General features: G+C 44.9%; 1 protein-coding gene across 1 annotated transcript in view; it reads left to right on the top strand.

Moving 5' to 3' along the window:
• Positions 1 to 17,058, top strand: part of RC3H1 (ring finger and CCCH-type domains 1) — a 73,628-nt gene extending 56,570 nt beyond the window's left edge. Inside the window, 5 exon segments of the mRNA XM_054285591.1 lie at positions 12,890 to 13,268; positions 14,846 to 15,061; positions 15,378 to 15,996; positions 16,336 to 16,400; positions 16,610 to 17,058. Coding sequence (XP_054141566.1) covers positions 12,890 to 13,268; positions 14,846 to 15,061; positions 15,378 to 15,996; positions 16,336 to 16,400; positions 16,610 to 16,783 — 1,453 coding nt within the window. The 3' untranslated portion in view covers positions 16,784 to 17,058.
• The last annotated feature ends 9,457 nt before the right edge of the window (positions 17,059 to 26,515 follow it).

Below are 26,515 nucleotides of genomic sequence, written 5' to 3'. Positions count from 1 at the left end.
TACTTCTCCAAGTAGATGCTTTATGGGCATAAGCCAGAGAAGCAGTAAGTGTCTTTTGATGTTTTTTTTTTTAGATTAAAGATTTTGTTCTTGCTGCACATTTTTTACTTTTTTGGCATACGCTGAGATAAGATCCTGGATATGAAGACCTCTTGAGAATGGTTTTTCAAGTGCTGCTCCCTCTCTACCTTCTTGGCCTGTCCTCATTATTTCTTTCTGGGTTAGACTACTAAGTGGGAAAGCACTGGTTATGTAATAAATTACTGCATTGCTTTGGTTGGGTAAAGCAAGAGTTAATAAATTTTCTTGGGTTTTAGTTTTCTTTCCTTAACCTTAACTCCTGCTGAGGTTCTAGCAACCTTGGGCTAAGCTTTGCATTCATCATACTGTTAAATAAAACAACAGGGGGGTGGGAGGGGATACAGTCTCACTATTGCCTACCAGTAGGAGAGTCCAAACAGAAGACTCTTTTGAGTAGCAATTATTTAATTTGCCCAGTCAAGGCACCGCGTTTATATACTATTTCACATTGAATTTGATTATGCCCTACAGACCTGGCTGGTCAAGGATTTGATACACATATTGGCTTGGGATTCGAGCTTTCTTTTTTATTTAAATAAAAATTTATATATAAATATATATATACATATATACATAGTTATATCTGTATATATATTGGGTATGTTTTAAGAATTTTTTCGCATGAGCGCAGCTGTTGTGATCAAATGTCTGGGAGGTAGAAGCACTGAATGAAAATAAAAGCATTTTTTAGCACACCCCCACCACACTTTCCGTGTGTCTTAACACTGGTTTATTTCACTCTTAGTTGAACTTTGGCCTCTTAATTGCCTGGAGTAGTTTGAAGCTTGCTTTTTTTCTAATGCCTCTTTTAACTTTTGGCAAAGAATCAACTTTGCACTGAAACAGCTTCATCTCCCCTTGCCCCTATCCATCTGTATCTCCTACTTGAAGCCAAGCATTCCAGCCACTCTCCTTGGAGCTGAGCAGAACTGGGGTGATGCAGCTGGGAGCCTGTCAGGTCTGTTCCTCCCTTCTCAGCTCTGGGCATGAGAAGGACGAAGGTCTTTTCCTGGCTGCCTGCTTCCAAGTCACCTGACACAGGCCCTGGGCCCTCTCATCCTTCAGTACAGAGCACCACCCTCAGGTCAGCCTTCTCCTTAATTTTAATTAGTTTGCTCCTTCCTGCTGTGTCTTTATTAACACAGGGAGCTCATCTTAGTCAAGATAATTAGTGCAATATTCTAATCTAGGAGGACAAGCCCAGAATGTGCCTTTTTTTAACTGTAGTAATTGTGGGTGTAAAATTAATTTTCAAAGATGGTTATGATAGGTTGGACACTACAGATTCATTTGTAATACTAGGAAGAAAATCTAGAGGGGCAAAAACCTCTTTACCTTTTATTTCCTGGTTCCTTAACCAAGTTAGGGATTATTCTTTTCCCCACATTTTCTCCTGGAATTCTTCAGTAAGCACTATGTTAGATTACTGGCCTACATATGATGAATGTTTCCAAAATCTCTGGATTAGAAGGGGGACCTTACTGGGTTTTTTTCTCCTTCATCCAGCTCTCTGTGCTGTACTTTGTGCATAACGTCCTTGTTGTGATCAATGTGTTCAGGTGAATGCCCTGTTTGCCCAGAATTATAGTTTGGCTTGTTAAATAGTTTACTTAGTATCTACTAACGGTATTGATTTTCAACTTTGTTTCATCCCCTCTTCCTCTTACCCTTTTTCTGCTTTTTTTGCAGAAGTTTAGTTGATTAAACAAATAAAACAGCAAAATGCAGTGCATGCTTTTAAGTTTTTTTTCTGGAAATTGCACCTGAAATGTTCCAGTTTTGTGGAAAAACTGGGAGACCCTGGGGGACAGCTAGCTCTGTAAGTAGTGGCAGCATTGATGTTTACAAGCATGAAAATGTCTGGAGTGACTCTGTCTTCCTGCACTCACTCCTGTAGCCCATCATTGTCCCAGTTGTTCAGGAATTCTGGCCACCTCAGTGAAATTGGTCTTGGCTGCCAAGTGGTTTAGTTCCTTCTGTTGGGCAAGAAGCAGCAGTATTACCATGGTGTCAGGGCACTGCTGCATCCTTTGGTAGGTAGGTTACATTTTCTGCTGCACCAGACAAGTCTTGATATTTGGGTTTCAGCCAGATGGACAGCATGGACAAACCCTCAGAATAGGAAGCTTCAAGTGGTAGGTTAAGCTTCAGTGTGTCAGTGATTCAGTCAGTGTATAGATGATGTCTGTTTATTCTGTGGTGTTATTTCCCTCCTTCTGTCGACATCTCATCTGTCTGTCCTGTGACCTAGTTCTTTTTTCTTAATAGGAGAAGTTTAAACTATTTCTTCTGCTCTTCTTGCATGCTGTCCTTTTGCAGAGTAGGACTTTTTTTTTTCTGTAGATCAGAGCACCTTTCAAGCTAGCAGCACTTTTATCCCTGTTCTTCTCAAGTTCTTCTCTCTGTCGTCTTTTCTGAGCCGTCTCTCCCCTTTTTGTGTCTTTTTCTCCTGTGGCTTGCCCATCCACCCTCCCTGATTGTGTAACAGTGACAGCTTGCTGCCTCAAAACAGAGCATTCAAATGAATTCGCTTAGCCAATAACTTCTATGAAGTTGCCTTTTCTAATGGTGTTATTACTCAGTGATGCACAAATGTGATATTGCCCCTACTGGTAGGCAAACAGGGGATCTGTATAAACATGGTAAACTGCTGTTTTTCTTTAAAGGAGAGCCAAAGACTTGTGCTTTACACTTTTTTTTCCCCTGGTGTAGCCATTTTGATTGTCAGACATTTGTGTAGGGTATTGTGAGTTGACTGTATTATCCTAATAACAGTTTCCAGAAGTTAATGATTGTCAAGCCTTGCCCATGCATTGAATTGTGGAAAATCATTCCATTTAGTCAAACAATTTGCAATGCACTGAGATGTATCTGAGGTGTTGTGATGTGTTTTCAGTCTCTCATACACTCTCTCAGCTGACTGAATGGCTCTTTTAGAGAGGGAGAAGGAACATAGCAATGTTATAATCCAAGAAGCCTTGTTTTTAAGTGTTTCTAAATTGAATACTGATTGAAAATTTCTTCAGTTACAGTAAAAGATAAATCTGTGTTACAAATGTGACTGACTTTTAAGTCCACTGGGACCGAAAAGATTTGTGAAACACTAGCATTGCATTAAATTAGATGTGGAAGAACCAAACTTGTGATGATATTGTCTCTTGACAGCATGGACTGAGTAAAGTGGGGCAAATTTTGTGCTAGAAAGGGCCAGAAGTGAGGCTTTTATTTGTAATACAAGAAAGCTGCTGGCATTTCCCTTCCTTTAGCTACTCATTCTCACAGACTTCTTACTAAAGTTTTCAGGTTCAAAGAGAAATCTTTTAAAGTCTGAGTAGCATAAACCCTCATTTCCACTGCCATTTATAATTTTGAACTATAACAAAGCAGACTTACAGGATAGTTATCTGGAAGACCCCCCAATATAAAGTTTCTTTCCTGGACTGGCTCTTTCAGACCTGCTTTTATGAGAAAGAAGAAATGCCATGCCAGTTTTCAGGAGGCTCAACAGTGGGAGTGCCAGCCAGCTTCTCTGCTCAAAAATGGGAGAAAAGACCCAACCATACACAGTGTGCAAGTTTTTGTGCTTGTCTGTGTGTGTATGGAGAAGTGATTTTGGTCCTAGGATAGATAGAAGGAACAACAGCAATGCTGCTGGGGCATGATGTTATCTTCATATTCAAATTTTGTCATCATTCACTTTCCAAAACACAGCCTTCCATTCCTGCCTCCTGATGTTGCTGATTTGAAAACAACCAAAAAAAAGTTAGCATGTCAGCAACTTAATTTCTTGTATCACAATAAATCAATTTCCCTGGGAGGAAAAAGAGAGCAAGAGTTTTTGAGTTGCCTACATGGTAATGGAGTTGTGAACTGGAAAAACATCCACCTTGCTTGAGTAAGTGTAAACTGAATTTCTGAGTAAAAATGAAGTAGCTCTTCTGAGCCACCTTTTGTGTACAGCTATGGTGCCAAGAGATGGGTGGTTGTTATACAGATTATTATGTGGCACAAATTGATTTGCTCTCAATTCAAATAGACTCTTAAAATGTCAAAAACTTCATTGGGAATTTTCATTTCCATAGTGAACTGTTACCAACTGCATTATTTTATCTTGGAATGTCAGGGGATGACAGGCTAAAGTTAATCCTAGTTATACAACATAAGAAAGGGATTTGGGGAAATGTTGTCCCAGCAGTGTCCTTCTACAGTTAACATGTGGCCTTTATTCTTCTGTAGGAAGAAGAATGTAACTGCTTAGTGTTGTCACAGACTTCAGAGCACTTCTTGTGATGCAGGTAGAGCCTTGGTTAGCAGAGAAAGGAGAACAAATTTAACATTTCTTTTCTTTATAATTTTATTTCCTATTGGCAAGTGTAATATCGTTCCATGGGAAGTATGGCAAGCCAAGAGGCTGCAGCTTTTTTTGAAATTTCCCAGTATAAAGAGCACATGGCAATGTGGATTTGTCTGCATCAGGAACATCACAGTCATTTGATGCTTAAAATATGTGGCCATAATAATCAAAATTGGATTCCTGTAGCTTAGTAATGTGAGTAATTATCTGATCTTTCCCAGGCAATCTTTGCAATCCCAAGGAGTTTGTTTATGATTTTTAGTGCTAATTGCAAGGTATTCAGCAGTTGGGAGGGTTTAGGTGCCTAACTTCAGCCAGCAAGGCAGCCTTCCTTGGATATACTGGTTGGATGTTTTCATATATCAGGAAAGTACTGTTTTGAAGATCTGCAAGTTTTAGGAAAACACAATTGTCCAATTTGAAAAATACAGTATTGGGAGAGACAGAAGCAACAGGTAGTGCAGTCTTTGGAAATAAAAAACATTAGACATGATGGAATTACATGTAAAATGCATATGGGGTAAATGTATCTGTAAGAGGAAAAAAAACATTGTGGAGTATTTGATGCTCAAGAAATTATTTGCTTCTTCATAATGTTAAAAAGATTTCGTTAATAGTTCTGTGGCAGACAGTACTCACAAGTCTTTGGCATCCAAACCAGATTGTATATCAGATGGATCCCACAACTGGATGTGTGCACTGACCTCTTTAGTTGTAGTTTTTTAAAAAGAAATTTGGCAGCAGCCTTTAATAAATGCATGAAGCAACCTGAGAGGAAGAAGCAATCCCATTCATATCACAGCTGCTGCACAGCTCACAATTGGTTCACCTGCAGCCTCTCCCAAGTGAAGCTGATCAACATGGGCAAAACAAATCACTTTGAGAGTATTCCCTAATTTTAAGGAGTTCCCATTCCCCCTTCAGCCTGTGCTTGCTGTGTAAGCAGCTTCCATGCTCAAAGGATCTTTCCTTCAAGTCAGCTTAGCAGCTGTTCTGTAGCTTGGCTATTTTTCCATATTTTCTCTAACTGGTAGCGTCATGTTAAGCTCTTCCCCTCCTTGTATTTGTTGCTATGGGGAGGAAGAGGTGAAGCAAGATGTGTGAGAGGAGGGAGGAAGAATTGTGGGATCTGTATGACAGCTCCCACTTCTTTGAAATCATCTACTTCCAGTTGTGGGATTTCTTGATATATGATTTTTTTGTGGTTTTTGTCTCATTTTCTTTGCTCTTGTTAGTTCCTTACAAGTCTCCCCGAGACATTCTGCAGTCATTATCACCTTTTTGGGTGGAGTTTATTTTATTTTTTTTGGGTTGTTTGTTTTGTTTGGTTTTTTAAATAACTTTTTAACATTGGTGCATATATGCTTGGGATAGAGCTCATGTAATTATCCAATCGTATTGATTGTATGTGATTGTGCCCTGCAGAGGTATATTTAACAAAAAATAAAATAAAGGATAGCCTAGGTAATAAAGGAGACCATGAAATTTGTTGAGTCAGGTTATGAACTATTTCTTAAATTTATATAGGATCCTAGACAAGTGAAATTCCATCTGCTGTTTTCATGAATCAATGCCAAACAAAATATCATTCATTCTCTCCTTGTGTTTTTCCTTGCTTTTCTTCTGCTGTTCTCTTCCTTTCCTGTTTGTCTTTGCCATAAACAAAAATTCTCAAGCTTTCATGGGAATGGCTGGTTCTGGGTTGATAATGTAGATAATTATTGTTTGTGGCTATCAAAACATTCACAATAGGAGTGGAGATGAAGTAGAATGTATGAGAAGAATTCCATAAATTGAATTCTTTGCAAGTTCAGAAAAATTACAAGGTTTTGTACATACAGGCCTGGTTGTGGGGGAGATGTTCAGAGGTCCATGAGGAATTGCTGTGTCTTCCCCAGGAAAGGTTAGGTGCTTTGCTACCTCTTGGGGAAACTGAGATAACAAAAGGAGTAGAAGAAAGTTCTCTATATCCAACTCTCTGTGCCTTTACTCCTGCAATATACTTTTTAGACTTGATAGAAAAACCTTCTAGGTACTCTGCTGAAGTAGGACAGAATGCATTGAAGGAGGCAAAAGGCAAGAGGATCCAGAGATTTGAAAGTCAGTATTGGTCTTCTTTATTTAATTCTCAGACCTATAGAGCCAAGTGTCTCTTTTATGTGAAAGAACAAGGGAGTGGAGACCTACTGTACATGAATGGCAGTTACATAGGAAAAAAAAGTTTAAATGCTATTTCTTCTTCCCTCTTCTTGCTTTTCTCCCTCTTTCTCCATGACTTCACCTTGCTCTCACAGAATATCTGAGGGTCCTTTGAGCTGCAGATTGAACAAAAACAAAAAGTGGAAAAGTGATTCATTATGTGGTTTGTAAATAGATGGAAATGTCTACAAGGTCTTACCTGCTTTTCTGTCAGCATTTATATTAAGTGATAAATTAATGAAGAACACTTTGAAGTATCTCTTGTTTTCTGTCTGGGATGAATGTACATTCTTCTAAATTTTGTGTGAGGGCTAAGACTGTTGGACCATCTGAGTAAGCTTTTCATCAGCTCAAGGTGTGTGTTCTCTGCCAGGCTGGAGCATAGGAGACACCAAATAGCAGAGAAGCCACATGTCTCCTGGGTTTGGTCTGCTCTCTTCTGACTTCACCTGTAAACAAAGTGGCTCCTTCACCTGGTCACCAGAAGTGAACAAGAAAAGATACTCAAAATAATCAGGTTTCCTTAATTGCTCAGAGTGTACATATTTTAAAATCAAACCAGACCCTTCAGAGCAAGGAGTGAGCAGGATTTGTCTAATGTTGAGCCTGGTTTGGAACTTGCCTTAAAGTGAAAGTAAGTTTTGCTCCACAGTCTGCTTTGTGGTTTTTAGTCTTCTCCTTTCACACCTTTTTGTGGTCTTTAATAAGTCATTGTCTCTAAATCTGAATCTGGATGAAGGTGCTGCTTCACTGAAAAACTGATCCTTCTACTCCAGGGCAAGCAGGGCCTTCTGCCCCTTGAGTTTGTGCATAATGCTCATTACCTGGGCACCATGGAGCAAGGTAAGGTGTGTTTTGCTGGGCTGAAGACCATCACTGCTCATTTTTAGGCCCCCTCATACTTCCACACTTAATTGCTGGAAGAGTCAAAGCATTCAGTTCCTATAACTGAATTGTATTTAGTGGGAAATCCAGCAGAAAACTAAGTTTCAGTTGGTGATGGTTTCCTTACCCTTTCTCCCACTAGTCTGAGGATTCAGGGTCCTCAGATAGTGACTCACTTCAAAAGGAAAAAGAAGAGCTGAATTTCAACAGTTGCTGCTTTTAAAAGGAAGATCTGAAGCACTGGAGAGTCAGATCCCTCTGGAAGGAGGTGGTGGGTGCTCTGCATCAAGAGAGATTGGGGAAAACTTGCTGAGTTTCTTAATGTGGAAAAGAGGAGAGACCAGGCTCAAGTGGATGGTACCTGCTGGAATTTTTGTCCCCTTTGGATATGAATAGCAGGACAGATAGAATCTTGGAAAGACGAGCTCATGAGATTCCTTGATCCCATCTTGATCTGTGAGTGCAAGAGTCATTTTCCCTGCGCATATCCATGAAATTCAGCAGTGAACACCCAAAGCACAAAACAAAATTAAGGCAATTTATGTTCCTCCTCACCAATCAGGTATGTTTAAGAACTGTTTCTTTCCAGCTGGGATGTGTTCAGTTGTTTCTGTAACCTCCTTCCTCCTAACTGTGAACTCCAACTCCCTGAAGACTAAAAATGTGGGAGAGACTAAAACCAAAGTGTGATGCTTCATCTGTCCTGCCACAGGCTGCCAGGCTTTGGTGCTTGCTTTAGAGCCCCTGATCTTTGCTTTGGGTCTGGGAGCAGCAGCTTTGGGAGAAAAACAGCCCCTGCATTAGAGCAAACAAGGCATCCAACAGTTTGGGTTAACACTGGCCATCTTGGGGGCTTCCTGGGTAGCTCTGCTCAGATGCAAGTGCTGGGTTGTTGCTTGGAGCTAAACCAGCCATGAATGACCATTTACATGCAGCATTCAATAGATAGATTTACTCAGCTACCCTGGAATAAATGCCCTGGGAGTTCTGTGGGATGTGCATGGTTGTTTGCTTTTGGTTTTACTGCTTTGAGCTCCCTCTGAGCATTGGGTAAATGGAAACCTGTGCTTGGGTGTCTGCCTGGGTGTGGAGCATCCCTAATCATCTGAAAACCCTGGGATCTGTGAGCATGTCAGTTACCTTAAAAAATTAACCCAGCAGCCACCTGAAGTAACAAGATGCAGTATGTGAGTCCTTCCTTTCTCATGGAGGACTTTTTTAATTACCCTTCACTTTATCTCCACAATCTCTGTCCCGTTTAACTATGTCCCATACTGATACAGTAAAGTCTTTTACTTAACCCTAACCAGTTTGCAATTGCATTTCCTATTAAGGGAAAATGTTCCTCTCACTGGAGGCTCAGCACCTGCTGAGCCAGCCTGCTCCTGGGATTTGAAATTCAGGGGGCAATGCTGCAGGGTTTGTGGAGCAGCTGCATCCTGGATCAGAAATGGTGTTTGGTCCTGCTCACTACTCTGCCCTGGGAATCTGGACAGGAGCTGGGGGAGCTGCTGTTAATCCTCAGCTTTCCAGCTGTGTAAGTGAAAGGTCACAGAATATTGTGGACTGGAAGGGACCCACTGGGATCACAGAGTCCAACTCCTGGCCCTGCACAGACGCTCCAACAATCCCACCCTGGGCCTGAAAGTGTTGTCCCAATGCTCCTGGAGCTCTGGCAGCCTTGGGGCCGTGCCCATTCCCTGGGGAGCCTGTTCCAGGTGAGTGTGTTTAAGATGGGATGTGTTTGAAACTGCAGAATGTGAAGTGGGGCAATTTCTCCCAACTTGTGTCTGTTCAGGAAATGGGATACAGGTGACAGGGCTTGGGACAGATGGAAAACATTTTGCTTAGCTACAAGATCCCAAAATTAGATCTACAAACAGCTTTATATAATATATAATTTTTATTCAAACTCCTGAAGGGTTTGAGGTTTTTCTCGTGGGATAAACAGTTCATTTTCTGTTGGCAAAAACTGAGGGCATGTGGCACTCGTGTGGGGTAGGTGGTCAAACTCTCCCTTGTCAGATTGAACTTTAAAACCTCTTTCAAACTAAACATTGCCTCTTTTTTCCTACTCTTTGCTTAACCTTCAGCAGCTGGTCATCAGCCTTTGGCCTTAGCATCCTACTCCCCTCCCACCATCCCCTGCTGCTGTCTCAGCTCTGTTTGAGCACAGAAATCCAGTGGGGAAACTGCTTTGGGCTCAAGCAAGGCTGTTCTCTCAAAAATTTGCATTTACCTCCTAAAAGCAGAAGGCTTGGAGGTACAAGGGGCAGGTAAGAAAAACAGATTGCACACATCTTTAATTGTTAATTAATTGCTTGAAACAGCTTCTTTTCCCTTAGTAGGAGCCTATGAATTTTAGCTGCTGCCAGAGTGGCTTTTTGCTCTATTAGAGAGAGTCCTCCCACCCTAGGTGTCATGAAGGCTGGCATTCTAAATTGTCAGGCTTGGCTTATCCCCAGCCTGCAGCAGGCATGGTATGGAGAGCAGTTAATGAAGTCAGGAGGCCCTGAGTAATTGCTGGCTGCAAAAGAGCACTGCTGGTTTGCTTTGGAGTCAGGTTTTGGGGTGTGAGGCAGTGGGGAAGGTTTCTCAAGAGCCTAAATGAATCTCAAAATGGTTTGATGTGTTGTATATTAGCTGGACTGTGTAGCACAGTGCTAGGCTGCTGTGGGGCATTCCCACCACTACCAGTAGCCCCAGTAGGTTCAGTAGGGTGGATGCTGGGGGGTCTGTAAGGCCAGTTAACCATCCTGTCCTGCAGCCATGGAAGAGTGGGATGGAAATGGTGTGTGCTGGTGAGAGCCCAGCCATGTTGCACAGCAGCCAAGAGATCACGGAGTTTTCTCCATGCTTCTCCAGAGCCTTCTGATTTGAGCTGAATCAGCAACTTGTTTCTTGGCTTTCTGCACTTTTTGTTGCTTCACCCCTGTAAGAACCTTTTCTAGTTTCTGCATTCCCCCTGCCAGTAATCCTTTTCAGGCAGTGCTGTTGTGGGACTACTTTTGGCATCCTTCCAGATTGACACATGGAGTGCATGTCAGTGCTGCAGAGGAAAAGGGAGCATTGAAGAGCCGTGGGGGGAGGAGGAGTGGGTTTTGGCCAAATTTTATGACAAAGAGCTGGTCTAAGAAACAGCAGGGGCTCTTGCCTGTAAGAGACAAGATTGGATGTGTCAGAGGCTGGGTCAACCTTAATGGATGGTAAAGTAGATTGAAGGTGTTAGCATAAAGTCCTGTATCTTCCCTGAACTGATGGAGTCAGGGCTTTACTGCAGAGTAAAAACAGGCAGTCTTTCTCATTTAATGAGGACAGGGTGAGGATGGAGGTGCCCTCCCAGCTCATGTGCTTTGGCCTTTAAGTATGAAATTAGATGAGCAGCACTTGGTGTGATGGAAAACACCACGAGCTACTTCTGGCTTGGCTGAGGCAGGTGTTTGTCCTGTACAGACGCGGTCAGGACACGGCTTTCCCTGGAGGTGAGTGGAGTGACAGGCAGGGGATCATGGTGAGGTTGTCCTTTCCATGGTGGGACTGGCCACAAGTGTGTCAGTGCTGCTGGAGCTGCAGGACCAAGTGTGGGTGAGGGAGGGCTGCTGCAGGCAGTGGAGGGTCTGCTCCTGGCCCCAGGATTGCACACTCTGGAGCGTGTCTGGTTTTTGCTGGCTGCCTTTTCCTGTGGGATTGAAAGGTTCGGAAGCACAGCACTTCCTGGAGTGTTTTCAATTGTCTTAATATTTTCCTTTCTCTTGGCCTGGGTGTTGTTTTTTATTTTTAATTGGTTAACTTCCCTCACTTTTTAGTTTTTTTTTTCCCTTTGTGGTGTTGCATCTGTCCTAAACCTTTCGCAAGATGATCTCTGTGTCATTACCAGCGAGAGCTGTGGCCATGGCCTGAGTGAGTCCCTCTTGTTTTGCTGTGCTATCACACAGCCTTGGGCTCCATACAGTCTTGGTGCCAGATGAGGTAGTTTCTGCTTTTGCTGAGGAACAGATGAAGTCATTGTCCAAAAGCCCAGGGAGGGTGTTGTGGAAGAAGCCAGAGGTCTCCTTCATCCCAAATCAGCCTTTGAGCCTGCTCCCATTTTCCTCCAGCAGGTGCTGGCCCACCAGCACTGGAAGATCACAGACATGGAGGTCACCAGTGCTAAATGCAGGTGACTTCTAATTTAGTTTCTCAGAAGGCAATGCTTGGTAGCCATGGCAGTGAGTATGTGGGGGCAGGCAGAGACTTACCCAACTTAGACACACGTTTGGAAAAGTGCCCTGTAGCAGGCAAGACCTGGGCAGGCTGCCAGCCCCTCCCAGTAGTTGTTTCCCAAACTGTTGTGGCTGTGGTGCTTGAGCTTCCTCCCATGGGGTACATACACAAAGCAGTCATGCAAAGGGCATCTTAGAACCACAGCATGCAGGCCCTGGGATGGCTCATGAGGCCTTTCTGCCAGAGCTGGTGGGAGATGGGATTTAGGAGGAAATTGTTCCCTGTGAGGGTGTGAGGCCCTGGCACAGGGTGCCCAGAGAAGCTGTGGCTGCCCCATCCCTGGAGGCATCCGTGGTCAGACAGGGCTTGGAACAATCCGGTCTAGCAAAGCTGTCCTTTCCTATGGCAGGGGTGCAACCAGATGATATTTAAGGTTCTTTTTAACTGAAACCATTCTGAAGTTCAGTGTTCTTTAGCAAAGGGGAAAATATAAATTATCTCTCTCTGGCTGGAAGATTTTCCGAGAACTGCTTTTGCTGGAACACAGTAATTCCCGTTAGCCTGCACTCTTTAGGTACCAAGGACAGCCAGTTTGCATTGAGGTGCTATGAACTTTGGACAGGAGTTGGTATGATGTACCAGCTGCACCATACATGCTTATAAAGTACATTTTTTGGGAATTAGAGATGCTCAGTCCACGGAGGGACCAATTTCCTTGGAGGTCTTTTTCCTTATCACCTTTCTTCTCTGCCATATTATCTCCTACATCAATTAACTGAAAAGTTCTGTAAAACTGAGGTGAGCCTGGCAGGGTCCTTACACTGTAGTCTCCTCACTGGCCAATGGGGAGGACTCACAAGTTCAAATCATCCATTTTGGTACAAACTTGTCAGGGCTGAGCCTGCTGCTTAAAAAAGAGGGGCCCCAGGTCACTAGAAAAACACTGATTTCAGTATATTGCTTCTAAAAGCATTGTGTGCTCACAGGCAAGCCTGTCCTCCTGCTGTCTGTCTGTCCTTGCTTGTCCTGCAGGTGCAGGGCAAAAGGATGACTGAGGGGGCTGTGGGGCTGCTGTCACTGTGGTGCTGGCTGGAAGGGGCCCAGGGCCGTGGAGCAGCACAGGTTTCACAGACAGGCCGTGTGTCTGAGCCCTCTCTCTGGTTCCAGGACAATGCATCTCCTCGCGCTGTGCCTGCTCAGTGTGTGGGGGCTGGCTGCCCCTGAGCACTACGCTGTGGAGGACGTCTGCACCGCCAAGCCCCGCGACATCCCCGTGAACCCCATCTGCATCTACCGCAACCCCGACAAGAAACCCCAGGAGGGAGAGGGGCAGGAACCAGCCAAGGACAAGCTCCCAGAGTCCACCAACCCCCGGGTGTGGGAGCTGTCCAAGGCCAATTCTCGGTTTGCTGTTGTCTTCTACAAGTACCTGGCTGACTCCAAGGACAATAGGGAAAATATCTTCATGTCCCCCCTCAGCATTTCCACAGCCTTCGCCATGACCAAGCTCGGAGCCTGTGGCAGCACCCTCCAGCAGCTCATGGAGGTTGGTGGAGATTCCTCAGCCTTTTCTGTAGCAGGTCTGAAAGACAGGAAAGGTGATCGTGGCTAATGGCTGCTCTCAGGGTCTCAGGATTTGCCTTGGGGAGGAAATCCCAAGTTGGAAGGACTTTAAAATTCATCTCATTCTACCCTCTGCTATGGGCAGGGACACCTTCCACTAGACCAGGTTGCTCCAAACCCTGTTTCTGGATTTGTTTAGATCTCAGCTCTTTCCCCTTACTCCCTGTTGGGATCCAGCATTCCTGGCTTTGAGAGGTTAGTTTTTATCTGGAGGAGAGGAAGCCCGTTTGGAAGGTGAGGGAAGAGAATGGCAACAGTTTGGCTCTTGCAGATTGAGCTAAGCTTTTCCTTAGGTAAAAAGCAGGAAAAGCCATGATATCAAGTCCTGCTGCAGAGGAACTTTTTCACATTCCTTCTCTCTTCCTTGGGACAAAAATGAGACACATGGGAGACCCTGCAGTCCACCTGACTTTCAGGGCAGGGGAGCCTGTACACAGGGAGTCACTCTCTCTACCTGTTGGCCCTATACTCAGGGGATAGTTCTCATCCCAGACTAAGAGGAAATTCTGAGTTCTGGCTCTTCTATGCAGCTAATTTAAGTCCCTGCCTGTCCTAGCACCCTTCTCAATGCCAGACCCACTGACTTGCTATGTGGGGATTCATGCTGCCCATACCTTTTTCTCCAATGGGAGACCTCAGCCCAGAGGAGCCTTTCTCCCTGCAATGAGGAGGTGTAAATCAACACCCCCTGTTGCTGTCCTTACAAATCCTGCCTCTGGAACAAATAATGTTGGTGGTCTCCTATCATTATCCACACAGCCTGAGTGGAGCAGCTATAACCACATCTCCAAAATCTTCACTTGTGCGTTCCCCTCTGGGCAGCCCTTCCCACTGGAAGGGGAACCTTCTCCATTGAGCCACCCACACCAGCAGTCCTAACCCCCCCTTTTCCCTATGAAATGGCTGGGAACACCAGGAATGCCTTACAGGAAACAGTGCCAAAAGAGATTCATAAAGAGCAATGGGTTGTGGGAGTTTCTGTGCCTTAAAGCCCTGAGGTTGGATAGCAGTAGAAAAATCGTAATTGTCCTTCCAGCTGGCAGCTGGGAACAGATAAAAAAATTCCCTGTGCTGCAAAAATCTACCCTCAGAATGATTGCTACATATTCCCATTCCCTGTAAAAATAGATAAGATGTACCAGAAGTGCTCAACAGGCCATGAGAATTCCTCCTGGGAAAGTGCAGCCTTTAGCATTTTCACAGGAGGGTTTAGCACATGTGAGTCCTCTCATGACCTGATAGGACCCAAGAGCTGCAATGCTCATCTCTGGGCTGTGGGAAGGGATTATGAACACTGTGTTAATTTTACCAGCACTTACAGGTCTTGGGCTGGTGATGTGTTGATTTTCCAAAGATTTGGGGTCCTACACATGGGAGGGTGAAGCTCTGAGGGCCTGCAGATTTGTTGCTGTTGAGGCAAAGGCTGCACCACCATTTCCTCTGGGGCCCAGAGCACAAGAGCCTCCTAACGGATTCCTTGTTGCTGTTTGGCTTGTCCAGGTCTTTCGATTTGACACCATCTCAGAGAAGACGTCAGATCAGATCCATTTCTTCTTTGCCAAGCTGAACTGCCGCCTGTACAAGAAAGCAAACAAATCCTCAGAGCTGGTGTCAGCCAACCGTCTCTTCGGGGAGAAATCTTTGGTCTTTAATGAGACTTACCAGAACATCAGTGAAATCGTTTATGGAGCAAAACTCTGGCCCTTGAACTTCAAAGTGAGTTTGAACTACTCAGGATTTTGCTTTTTTTGTTTGGTTCCACCCCCCACCCCCCGTCCATCCCTGTCTTTTGCCCAGGAAAAGTGAAGTGCTCTGCTTTGGGTGTGTGGGACACCCAGCGAAAGCAACGGGGAATCTGAGATGTAGCTCCTCTCACTTCAGCTCGCCCTAAGCACAGCCATGTCCCACTCATCACACCTAAGCTTATTGTCCTCCCCCAGCACATACCCTTGTGAGCCTGTCTCCTGCAGAAGGGGTACAAAGAGGGGTTTAAAACCCTTGGCTTAACCTTTTTTTGGATCTCTTCCCTTAGGAGAAGCCAGAACTTTCCAGGCAGATCATTAATGAGTGGGTGGCTAACAAGACAGAGAAGCGCATTACAGAAGTGATCCCAGAAAGTGGTATTGATGATCTCACTGTCTTGGTCCTGGTCAACACCATTTATTTTAAGGTAAGAAAAACTAACAGAACTGGGGAGCAGCACACTTGCTTAGAGGAGACATGCTGCTCATGTTTGTTTTCCCCCTCTCCTTTTTAGGGGCACTGGAAATCGCAGTTCCCAGCTCCAAACACAAAACTGGATGTATTTCATAAAGCCAATGGTGAGACCTGCCAAGTCCCAACTATGTACCAGGAGTCCAAATTCCACCATGCATTCATTGCCCAGGACAAGGTCCAGGTGCTGGAGCTGCCTTACAAAGGGGATGACATCACGATGCTGCTGGTCCTGCCCAGTGCTGGGACGCCACTGGAGGAGGTGGAGCGAGAGCTGACCTCAGAGAGGCTGCAGGGCTGGATCGATTCCATGAAGGAGATGTCTCTCTTTGTCTACCTGCCTCGCTTCCGCATCGAGGACAGCTTCAGCCTCAAGGAGAAGCTGAGGAAAATGGGGCTGGAAGATCTCTTCAGTCCAGAAAATGCCAGACTCCCAGGTGAGATGTGGAGATAAGGCAGTGCAGGGTAGAGGTGAGGGGCAGCCATTCCTCCCTAGGCAGGGTAGTAGGTGCAGCAGCACACGAGGAACGAGCACATGAAAGCATTTCTGTGTTGCTGCGGTGATGGACTCTCTGGTCAAGTCCCACTATGGACACTCAGCCCTGCTCTGCAGTGAAGACATGGCAGCTTAGCAGTCAGTTGCACGTGGAGGAGGATGTTTTTGTTTTAGGGCAGCCATGCCTTCTGCCTGATCCCAGGCCATGGAGGATGGGAATGTGTTCTTTCTTGAGCTGTCTCTAAACTGAGTTTCACCTTTGTATATTTTTGTATTTCAGGTATCATTGCAGAGGGCCGCACAGACCTGTACGTGTCTGAGGCTTTCCACAAAGCCTTCCTTGAGGTGAGCCTTGTTTGGTGCCAGTGTGTTTTGCTTTTTAAAAACAAATATTAAAGGGGAAAAAATAGTTCTGAACCTACAGTGTTCAGTTCTCAGCAGTTTGGGGCTTTGGAGGGAGGCCGGCCTGTGTTCTGTGGAGGAGGAGGAGGGTGAGCCCTCTCCATGCCGCATAATGTCTGCATTTTAATCCCATCTTGTCTCTTGGCTGGCAGGTGAATGAAGAAGGCAGTGAGGCCTCAGCTGCTACAGCTGTCACCATCTCTGGCCGTTCCTTTCCTCTGAACAGAAAAATCTTCAATGCCAACAGGCCCTTCCTGCTTTTCATCCGGGAAGCTGCCCTCAACACCATCATCTTCATGGGCAGGATAGCTGATCCCTGCTCCTAAAGGGGCTGGTAGGGCCTCACTTCTCCCTCCTCTGCCTCAGGAAAGGGAGAGGGGGTATTGCCACTAAGTGTGGGCTGCTCCTGGGGTGCTTGGTCTTGCTGTTTGGTGCCAGCTGCAGGGAGGGACTGCATCCAGCTGGGCTGTCCCTGCTCCTCCCTGCCATGTCAGTGAGGGGGCTCATAGGTCACCTCACTGTCCTGTCCTTTGTGGCAAGGAAAGCTGAATTTCATCTGGTACTGGTATTTTTGTGGCACCCAAGTCCAGCATTGCTGTCCTTCCTGTGCCCAACCCTCTGTAACTCTGATCACTTGGTTCATTAAAACCTATAGATCTGTATGTAACAGACTGCTCTCTGAATGCACACTTTACACTGAGCCACTTCCTAGACTTATTTAAATTCCTCTTTTCCAACAAATGGGGCTCCACACTGAAAAGGTGAGTGGAACAGCAGCAGCCATTAGGCTTGTGCTGGCTGGGCTAGGAACATCCTTCAGCAGCTCCATGTGGGTGGAAGAGCTGCCAAAAGCTGTGCCCTGCTTCCCAGCAGTCCTGGTGTGTCCTGTGTGCCCAAGTGCTGGGAGTCACTAGTGACAGCCTTGCATAGCCAAGGCTTTGAAACTCTTTTTTAATGCTAAGATTTCATCTAACAGTTACTGTAGCAGCAGTGCCCATGACCCACGACAGTGCCCAGGTAAGGTAACCAGTACCTGTAGCTTTGATAAAAATAAACTATTTCATCTGCAGGTTTAGTCCAGGAGCTGAGGTGTCCTGGCCTGCTGCCAGGCCACATGTGATCAGACCTCTTGTCTTCTCAGGGTGGCTGTATTGCTGTAGGACCTTTGGCAGGGCTGTCCTGAAGATGCAGAAGATGTCTCCATTTCAGGCAGCTGTTTCAAACCAAACAGACAGTGAAAGCACAGGTCCTGTCCTCAGGAAGTGATGGAAGTGGTGTGTGCAGACAGTGGGGTGCACTGCCCAGTGGGCCATTTACTCTGGATTTTGTAGGACCAGCAAAATATCCCCCTTTGTAAAGGCTTCTCTTGGCAGGAACTGCTAGAGCAGCCAAGCAGTGAGGGAGTTAACTTGGACAGAGCTGGTATGCCAGATCTTTGATCACTGGCTCTCTAGTTTTGGAAGCTATCAGGGGTTTGACTCTTTCCTGTTCCTAGTAGGATTGTTTGAGCATCTGTGCAAGCAGCGTGTGACTGGGACATGGAGAGCCACCTCCTCCATTGTCCCATGTGCCATGGCAAACCCTACACATCTGAGAGGTGTCCTTCAGGGGCTCCTTTAGGTGCATGCTCCCCTGGGGCAGTACCCTGGAAAGAAGCTGTGATGGGCTGGCACCCTGGGAGAAAAGGGGAAGCATTTTGAAATTAACAATGAGTTCAGAAAGCAGCTCTTCCTCTGCCTCTCCCTGCCCTCCTCTGAGAGGCTTTTCTTGCTGGATCCCATCTTCTGCCTGTAAACATCATTGACAGACACACAACCTCCTGTAACTGCTGCCCTTTCCAGCTGTGCCCCAGGCTGTGGAGATGGACACTGGGGAAAGAGGAGGGCTGAGGCAGTGCCTGGGCCTCCCTAGCATGGCACTGAACCAAAATGCTTCCCCTGCCATAGGCAGCTGGGAAAACATCCAAAACTTGGCCTGCAGCAAGAGCACAGGGCTCGTTCCTCCTGGGGAGACTGGAAAGGGTTCAGCCTGCTGAAGAGGTGAGACAAAACTCAGCCAAAAGGACAGAAGCTATCTGAGTTGCCAGGAACAGCAACCTGGCGCTGTGAAACCTCTCTCAAGCTGCTCAGCTTAGGAGAGTGTGCAGGACCAGACAGAAAATCCATGTTGGGTAAGGACCATTCAGCTATAAGACACAGACAAGGATCTGAGTATTAAACCATTTAATTCTCAAACCACTCACATGCATAATGTTCTTTTACACAGTGTTAAAAGAAAGAAGAAAATGCATTTTTTTAATACAAACAGAATTTCAAGTATACATTTATAGAATTTTCCAAGATTCTTACCCAAGTTGCTAAGTTCTCATTCACATTGTTCTTAAAGCTGTCCAACGAGAGCGCTTTTTGCTAAACTGCTTTCAATGCAATTGTACAGTCCCCTCTCCCTTGATTTTATTTCCCCCTTTCCCAACTCTGGTTCCCGTGCCACCCTTGCCCACCCCTTCCAGCAGTGCTGGCTGTCCCTGGACACAATGGCCATGGAACTTTTGTTTGCCAGTGCCTGCTGGAAGAGGAAGAGGGAAGCAGTCATGGAGGGCCAGTTTGGAAACAGCTTGGAAAATCACTGAAGAACAGTCTGATATCCACAAGTTACAGCAGGCTTACTCTTCAGCCTACTCCAGACTAGTCTGAACACTGACTTTTTAAAATTGAAATAAGGACTGCAATTGAAAATAAAATAAAATAATAAAAAAAAGAATAATTAGTACAGCAGGAAATTTCTTAACTGTGAAAGTAAGTCTTGAGTGTTAGGACACCTGTCCTAAAAAGTTTTGATTTATAGGTCACTAGTTGAAGGTGACAGCACAATTTCTGTTACAAATGGTTACTCTGCAAACCAGCTCAGAGCAGAATCAATGTGGGACACACAAACTTGGATTAAAAAAGAAAAAAAAAAACCAAACAGAACTGACGAGGGCTCCATATTCACGTTATGGAAAAAGCCCACAACCCCAGTAACAGCTTTCTCCTGGCTTTGCTGCTCAGCTCAGCCCTGGGCTGCCAGCTGGGTTCTAACTGGGTGCAACTTCTGACCTGTTAAAAAACGGGTTTTAAATCTTCTTGCCAGGCAAGGGTGGGTTTCTCTTGCAAGATTCCAAAGTCTCCTGGCAGCCAGCAGCCCCACAGGTGCCTGGGCGCGGTGGGGCTGCTCCTGTGGGCCCGGGGGGCTGCTGGAGGTAGAGCTGCCATGGCCAGGCTCTGGCAGCATTGCTCCCCCCGAGCTGTGCCTGCCCAGGAGCTGCCTGCCTGTACAGCTGTGTCCCCAGCCAGCCACAGCTGTATCCTCTGACGAGTTAAAGTGCATTGCGGCAGAAAAGGGTTTGCTTTTTCTTTTTTTTTTTTTTAATTTTTCTTTTTTTTTTTTAAAGAGGAACCTATTTAAAGTGCTGTTCTAGTTTGGAAAGGGACTGTTTAGAAAAAAAATGGCACCTTTTCACATGAGAGATTTGCTCTCTGTATGTATATATATATATATAAATTTGCAGAGTCAGATCTGCTGACTAATGAACAACATATAAAAGTGTTTGTGTTTTATCTTATTGCTTTTTTTTTTTTTTTTTTTTTTTTTTCACTGCTGCCTGCTGCCTTGGAGGCAGGAGGGAGATGGATTCTCTTTACCTTTGCCACCATTAACTGATTTCCCAGTGCAGGAATGTGGTCTCACAGCTCTGGCCCAGAGGACAGTTCACTGTCACGCAGCACATGGGAGGTGACAAAGTCCTCCTGACCTGTCACAGCCCCATGGCCAACCTGCAAAGGGTCACAGTAAGGAATTGGAGGCCAAGAAGGACTGTGGACCCCAAGGGACTCCCGTTGCTCCTGCCAGATGCCATTTTCATTAGAGTCACTTTACAAAGCAGACTTGCATTTCTGAAACACAGAGGTAAGGAAAACAAATCTCTTTAAAGTGAAAGCTTTGCTGCTAGAGTGTGTAGTGTGGTAACCTCAGCACTCCAAGAGAGAGAGGTAGTTACTGTCCTGTGAATCACTGCTGCTTAATGCAACTCCATTTCTGGAGTGATTGCTTAAAAGAAAAAAAAAAAAAAGAAAAAAAAAGAGGAAAAAAAAATCCTGTGCTCTTTATTAAGTTATCCCAGTTAAATCTTTCTGGTGAAGATATACTTGACTATTTCCTCTAAGAGGCTTTTGTATTTTAGAAATTGATTGTCAGTTAAGTTTGTTACAAGATGAAATTTGATTAGCAAATTGCTATACAAAGCCACTTCCCTTGTTAACTCTTAAAATTCTCTCTCCCACTACTCAACTATCCATGCTTTGTTTGGGGGTCACATCCTGTCTGCTCCTGCAGTAGGACAGCATTTCCTGCTCTGAGCAGTTTTAATGGAAAAATCCAAAGTTTTAAAAAGAGCTACAGATATCATATTCACAGTGTTGTGCAGGAAAGGTGGGGTGACACCAGGGAAATGAGGGGAGCTCTGGGGACAATGGGGACATAGCTCATAGGAGCTTCAGCTAGTGTTCACACACTAGAGGCTTGGGAAAACTGCATTCATTCCCTTCCCTTTTCAGACTAAAGCAGTGTTTTGAATACCTTGCTTCCATTTCCATGAATTACCATCTGATCCATCTTCTCATCCTTGGCTAATTCTCCCTGCAAGTGTGGGGCATGAGGTGAGGAATATGTTACAGCAAGAACACACAGCTGCATGTTATTCTCCTCCTCATTCAGCCTCTAAAAGACCTTATTCACAAAAGTCTGTTTTGCTCTTGCCTGTCCTAACTGTCAGCCATGTTACCCACCAACACATTGAACAACACCACTCCTCTCTCCCTTCCCAAAGCTCCTTACTGGCACTTGCCCTGTGACAGCACAGCCCTGGAAGCTGCCTGGTGTCAGCTTTCTGCCCAGGCCAGTGCCTTAGAGGGAAAGCCCAAGGAATTAGTTTTAAGCAAAGGGTATGACAAAATTCTACTCTCAATCCCACCTGGGCTGCTTCCCCCAACAGCACAACCCTGGCTTAGGAAATCTTCTAAAACTTCAGAAAAGTGCCTGCATGCACCGACACCCTCCTTCTCTGCACCTCTGGTGGAGATCCAGGCTGCCCTGTAAACAGCCCCTGCAAACAAACATTGACTGAAAGAACATCCTGGAGCCTGGGGACAGCCACAGCGGGGCTTGGGGACAGCCACAGTGGGGCTGGGGCCTCATGCCCCTTCCCAAAATCCAATCTGTCAGCCTGAGAATTGCACTGTCCATTTGTTAGTGTCACCCAGTGCTGCCACCCTCCTCCCACTGGCCTCTTGCAGGCAAGAGCTGTGTTCAGTTACCAATGCACAGGCAAGGAAGGGTTCAAGGAAAGCTTCACAGTAATTCAGAGAGGTTCCTTAGACATGTAAACTCTCAGAAAACACTCTCGGAGGCACAAACCCCCATATCAAACCAATGCCCAAGATATGTAGATGAATGAGCAGAGCCAGGGAAACCTCAAGAAACAGCTTTTAAAACTTGACCAAGTGGGGAGCCAATTAATTGGCATCACCAAGTTAAAATTTGTTTCTCTCAGACTAGCTTTGTGACTCCTCCCCCTGCCCCAAACTCAGTAACTCCTATTGGAGTTGTAGCAGAAGACATCCCTGCCCATGGCAGTGGGGTTGGAATAAGATGAGCTTTAAGGTCCCTTCCAACCCAAACCATTCTGTCATTTGAGTAACTAATTTAAACTGTATTTAATCTTTTTATACTGCCACTTTCTGTATTTTTTGTCCAGCAGTAAATGAAACAATCCAACTTCATTTTTCATTTCTCATTAGTTTCACAGTTTCATAGCCAATGATATTGGGTCTGTCTGCAAAGGTAATGGGAAGGTTTAAATAAATAAGTCTCACTGCAGTATAAAAATAATGCAGCTATTTCACCATAGATCTGAGGGCAAGGGTGTTAGGTACATTATCAAAAACTAAGCTAAAAGTCTGCAAAAAAATTAATGCACTGATTTTTAAGTACTGCCCTAGGTAACTGCAGTAAAATAATAAATCAGAATATGTCAGATTAAACAAGGAACTTACACAGCAGTATTTAAAAATACCTGAACATGTTCCAAAAGCTTAACTGATACAAACTAGGAAGGCCAGTAAAGCTGCCAATTTTATATGATAAAACTAAAAAAAAAAAGTAACAAAAATACAGCTTGGCACAGTCTAATGGAAACAGGAACTTGGAGGCTGCACTCTCCCATGGTGGAGACTTCCCAACCTCTCTGGAATACCTGCTCCAATGCTGTTTGACTGTACTCATGGTGAGATAATGTTTTATCATACCTAACCTGATTTTCCCTGGTATAAACTGCTGCCTACTGCTGCTCCTCCTTCCACCGTGTGCCTCCAGGAAGGGTCTGGCTCCATCTTCTCTGCACCCTTCCCTGAGCTGTGGAGTTTAAATAGGAAAAGTTATAAAGGTAAAGGAGAAAGCACTGAAACAAAAACAAACTTCAGTCTTCAACACTTGCTAGAAAACTCAGAAAATGGCACTTGGAAGTCTAGTACTGCCCCTTCCACTCTTCACTTCCCACCCTTCAGTTCCTTCCAATGGCATTTTTGAAATGCTCACAGCAAATCTTGCCCTCACAGGGGACTGACCCCTTTTCCTTCTTACTATTCACAGCTCCAGCAAGGAAAACACTGGTGCTGCTCAGCTGTGCCAGGATAGGCATCTTTGGACACCTGTCTCACAAGGCAGCAGCATTTCCTGCATGCTCCTGCCCCTGTGCAGGTTCTACACCCAGCATTTCCCTGCCCACAGCATCCATGGCATGCCAGATACATGCACTACCTCTCCAGTGATGCTGTTCTGCTGTTCCACCTCTCTACCCATTCCCCTGTGTGGTTCCAGGGCCACCAGCACCAGCCAGGGCTGAAAGCAGATTAGCTCTCTCCTTATTTCAGCTCTCTTCCTCCTCCCTAGAGGAAGCAGAGCCACTGCCAGGCCTGTGGGACATATCAGAGGTGAATTTGTTCTTAGCACTTGCTCATTCCTCAGAAAGATGATTGCTCCCTGGCACAGAAATACCAGCAAGATCTTATCTTTGAACCCATTATTTCTTCCCATTGGTGACAGCAGAACACGTGCCTTTACAGAAGTTATTGACAAACCCCCAACCACTTCTAGACACCACTAAATAGCAATGGCTCATTTCCTAAAACTTTAAATTACACACTAAATACATCAGTGGCTGGTTTTGCGGCTTCCTCCCCAGCTCCTGGCTGTGCCAGGTCACAGTCTGATTTTCTGCTTTCTTCCCTTTTATTTCTAGCTTTGCCAGAACGTCCTTGTTTTACAACAAAACTGTTAAGGACCATGAAGAACACCTTCAGAAGGCCCCACTATTCAACTTTACTCAGCAAGTTTCAAATCCTTTCAAGGCTGCAACTTCCCAGCAGCACAAGTTCTTAAGTCTTGCTCCTATCCATGTTTTTGTCACCAAAGACCTTTCAGAATTCCCACCTAAAAAAAGGTTCCTCCTATTTCAGAGAGACATCATTTCACAAGCTGTAATACTTTGGTTTACAACTAGATTAAAATATAAATTAAATAAGAATAATGCTAAATGAGTTTATATTGAAACACATAATATTTGTTTCTATATATGTATATACAGGTATGTGTGTGTGCACTCCCTAATGACAGCTAGAGGAAGCAAAGTCATTCTCCAAAAGCTTCTACTCTTCCAACTAGCATGGTCAACTTATCCATTGCAACAATTCCCTGTGCATAAAAGCTAATGAAGCACTGGAAGGTGGTGCTGGTGACCAGCTGGATCACACAGACATTCAGGAACAGAAAGACAATAAATTATAAGAAGCAGTAGTAACTTGTTCACAGTTGGGATGAGGATAATGTTATGGGAAACCTGAATTGTCTACAGTTCCAGGAATAAAAAGCCAAAGCTCACTGAAAGTTACAGATACATTGCAGTTAATCCTAAAAGCAAAGATCAGATCTGACACAAAGAAATGGCAGAAATCATGTGGAATTTCTCCCAGCAGCCTAAACTCTTGTACCATCAGATTCAGCAGGAAGCTTTCTAATACCTCCATCAAAACCAGAATTCATCCCAGGGATGCTCTGATCACTGCCCCCATCTCAGCTATGCACATTTTCCCAAGTAGAAGATGCCTTGAAACCAACTCAATCCTACATCCAAAAGAATATGCTCCCAGTCCTTTCTTGATTCCATCAGCCCAAACATCACATCCAATCTCTCCTAATTCCCAGCCTCTGTGTTCTCTTATGTTTGCCAAGTCAAAGCCTTTCAGCAGATGGAAATATTTTAGAGATGGTAGCACTCTTCAGATAATTTCATAACCCACTTGAGTGGGTTTCAGGTTAGGAATAACCTACATTTCTAATAAGACTAACTGCAGCAAAACTTTGGTCTGCTGCATTTTACTGATTATAAAACAAACCCAAACAAACAAATAAACAAAACTCCACAGCAAGTCTACTCCAAATCTACTCTATTCCAAAATGTTCTGGTAGACTTTAGTTTCAAGAAGCCAGTATTGTTTGCATAGTTCTAAATTCTATTTGGTTACAAATATATATCTATATACACATATACATACACAGGTACATATGTATTTTATATTGAAATATCATTTGAATGACAGTGATTAAAATAGGGATTCTGAGCTCCTATTTAGGCCCTTTAACTGCAGATATCAACACTCTGTGCATGGCTCTCACCTTGTGACAGGAGTAATGCTCACCACAATTATTTTGCTATGGCAGTGGATCCCAGGCTTTCCAACTGCAGTCCTGGCCACAGACTCAGCTCCCAGGGAAAACTCAGAGCCCAGACCCTGGCAAAAAGTCTCCTTGAATTACAGCTTCTTGACTGATGGAATAGTATGGATTGGAAGGGACCTTTAGAAGTCATCTAGTCCAACCATCTTGCCATGAGCAGGATTTTTCCCATCTCCAAAATATTTCCAGCAGAACCTGAACAGCATTTAATGTCACTAATTGCAGAAACGTTTGGATGCTGACACGGCCATATTGACAGGCATGTCATGGATCAAAGAGGAGAGTTTGGTAAAGTTTAAATAATTTTAAGGGCTGGTTTCTGTTGGTTTTCAAGATGCACGATCCTATCTACCTCCCAGGCCACCTTCCACCCAAATCAGTTTAATCAGCTGCACCTTTGCAGCTGTCTTCCTATTTGTATGTTGGATTCTGCAGGAGAAATGAAGTCAGCAGCAAATAAAAGCTACAACTCTGCTCTTGCAAAGGCCTTGTTAGGGCTCATCCTTGGGATCCTTGTTAGGAATCACCCAAAAGTAGCAAGGACTCTACTCCAAAACCAAACTGCTTTGAATCACTTCCTGAAATGGGCATCCCACAGTTTAGTGACATTCCTATTGCAGAGGTGTGGGATGGAAATGCAGCCACGGAGCTGTCACAAAATGAGAGCAGGACAAGCAGGGAGGGCTGTCCTGTCCATGTACTTCAACCTTGAGCTCACAGAGGGCTGAGATGCTGGCTCTGTGCCCTGTGTGCTGAGCCAGCCCCGTGATGCTTTTCAGCCTGTTCCCAGTGCTGTTCCAGCTCTGTAGAGCTGTCAGATGGGAACGGGGTCAGTCCCTGCCGACCTCTCTGCGTTTAAAACAGCAGCAGAGACACAACATGCTTTCTGCTCTTCCCAGCACCCAAACTAAAGTTAAATTATACAGCTCACAGCTTGAGAATATTGTAGAGAAGATGTAGGAAGGTCCAAGGACTGAACCTGATAGTGGATAATGCTGAGAGGATGAGGAGGGACTGCCCATTTGCACTGGCTGCTCTGGCTCTCACCAGGCTATCCCTGCATCTTACTAAGCTAGCTCTAAGCATGTCCTCAGCCTCCTGCAACAGATTCACATTCCACAAAGCCTCTCATTCATCCCTCTCCAGCTGCTGGAAATACAAAGCACAATTTGTTCTCACATCCTCTCATTGCATTTTGGCCTCCTCCTTTTGCATTTTGGCCTTCTTCTCCT

Source organism: Melozone crissalis, unplaced genomic scaffold (assembly GCF_028551555.1).
Source record: "Melozone crissalis strain CALT ecotype California unplaced genomic scaffold, PUWL_Pcris_2 ptg000045l_1, whole genome shotgun sequence".
NCBI classification, from domain to species: Eukaryota; Metazoa; Chordata; class Aves; order Passeriformes; family Passerellidae; genus Melozone; species Melozone crissalis.
Note: the sequence above shows the minus strand (reverse complement) of the source record. Positions and strands in the feature narration are given on the sequence as shown.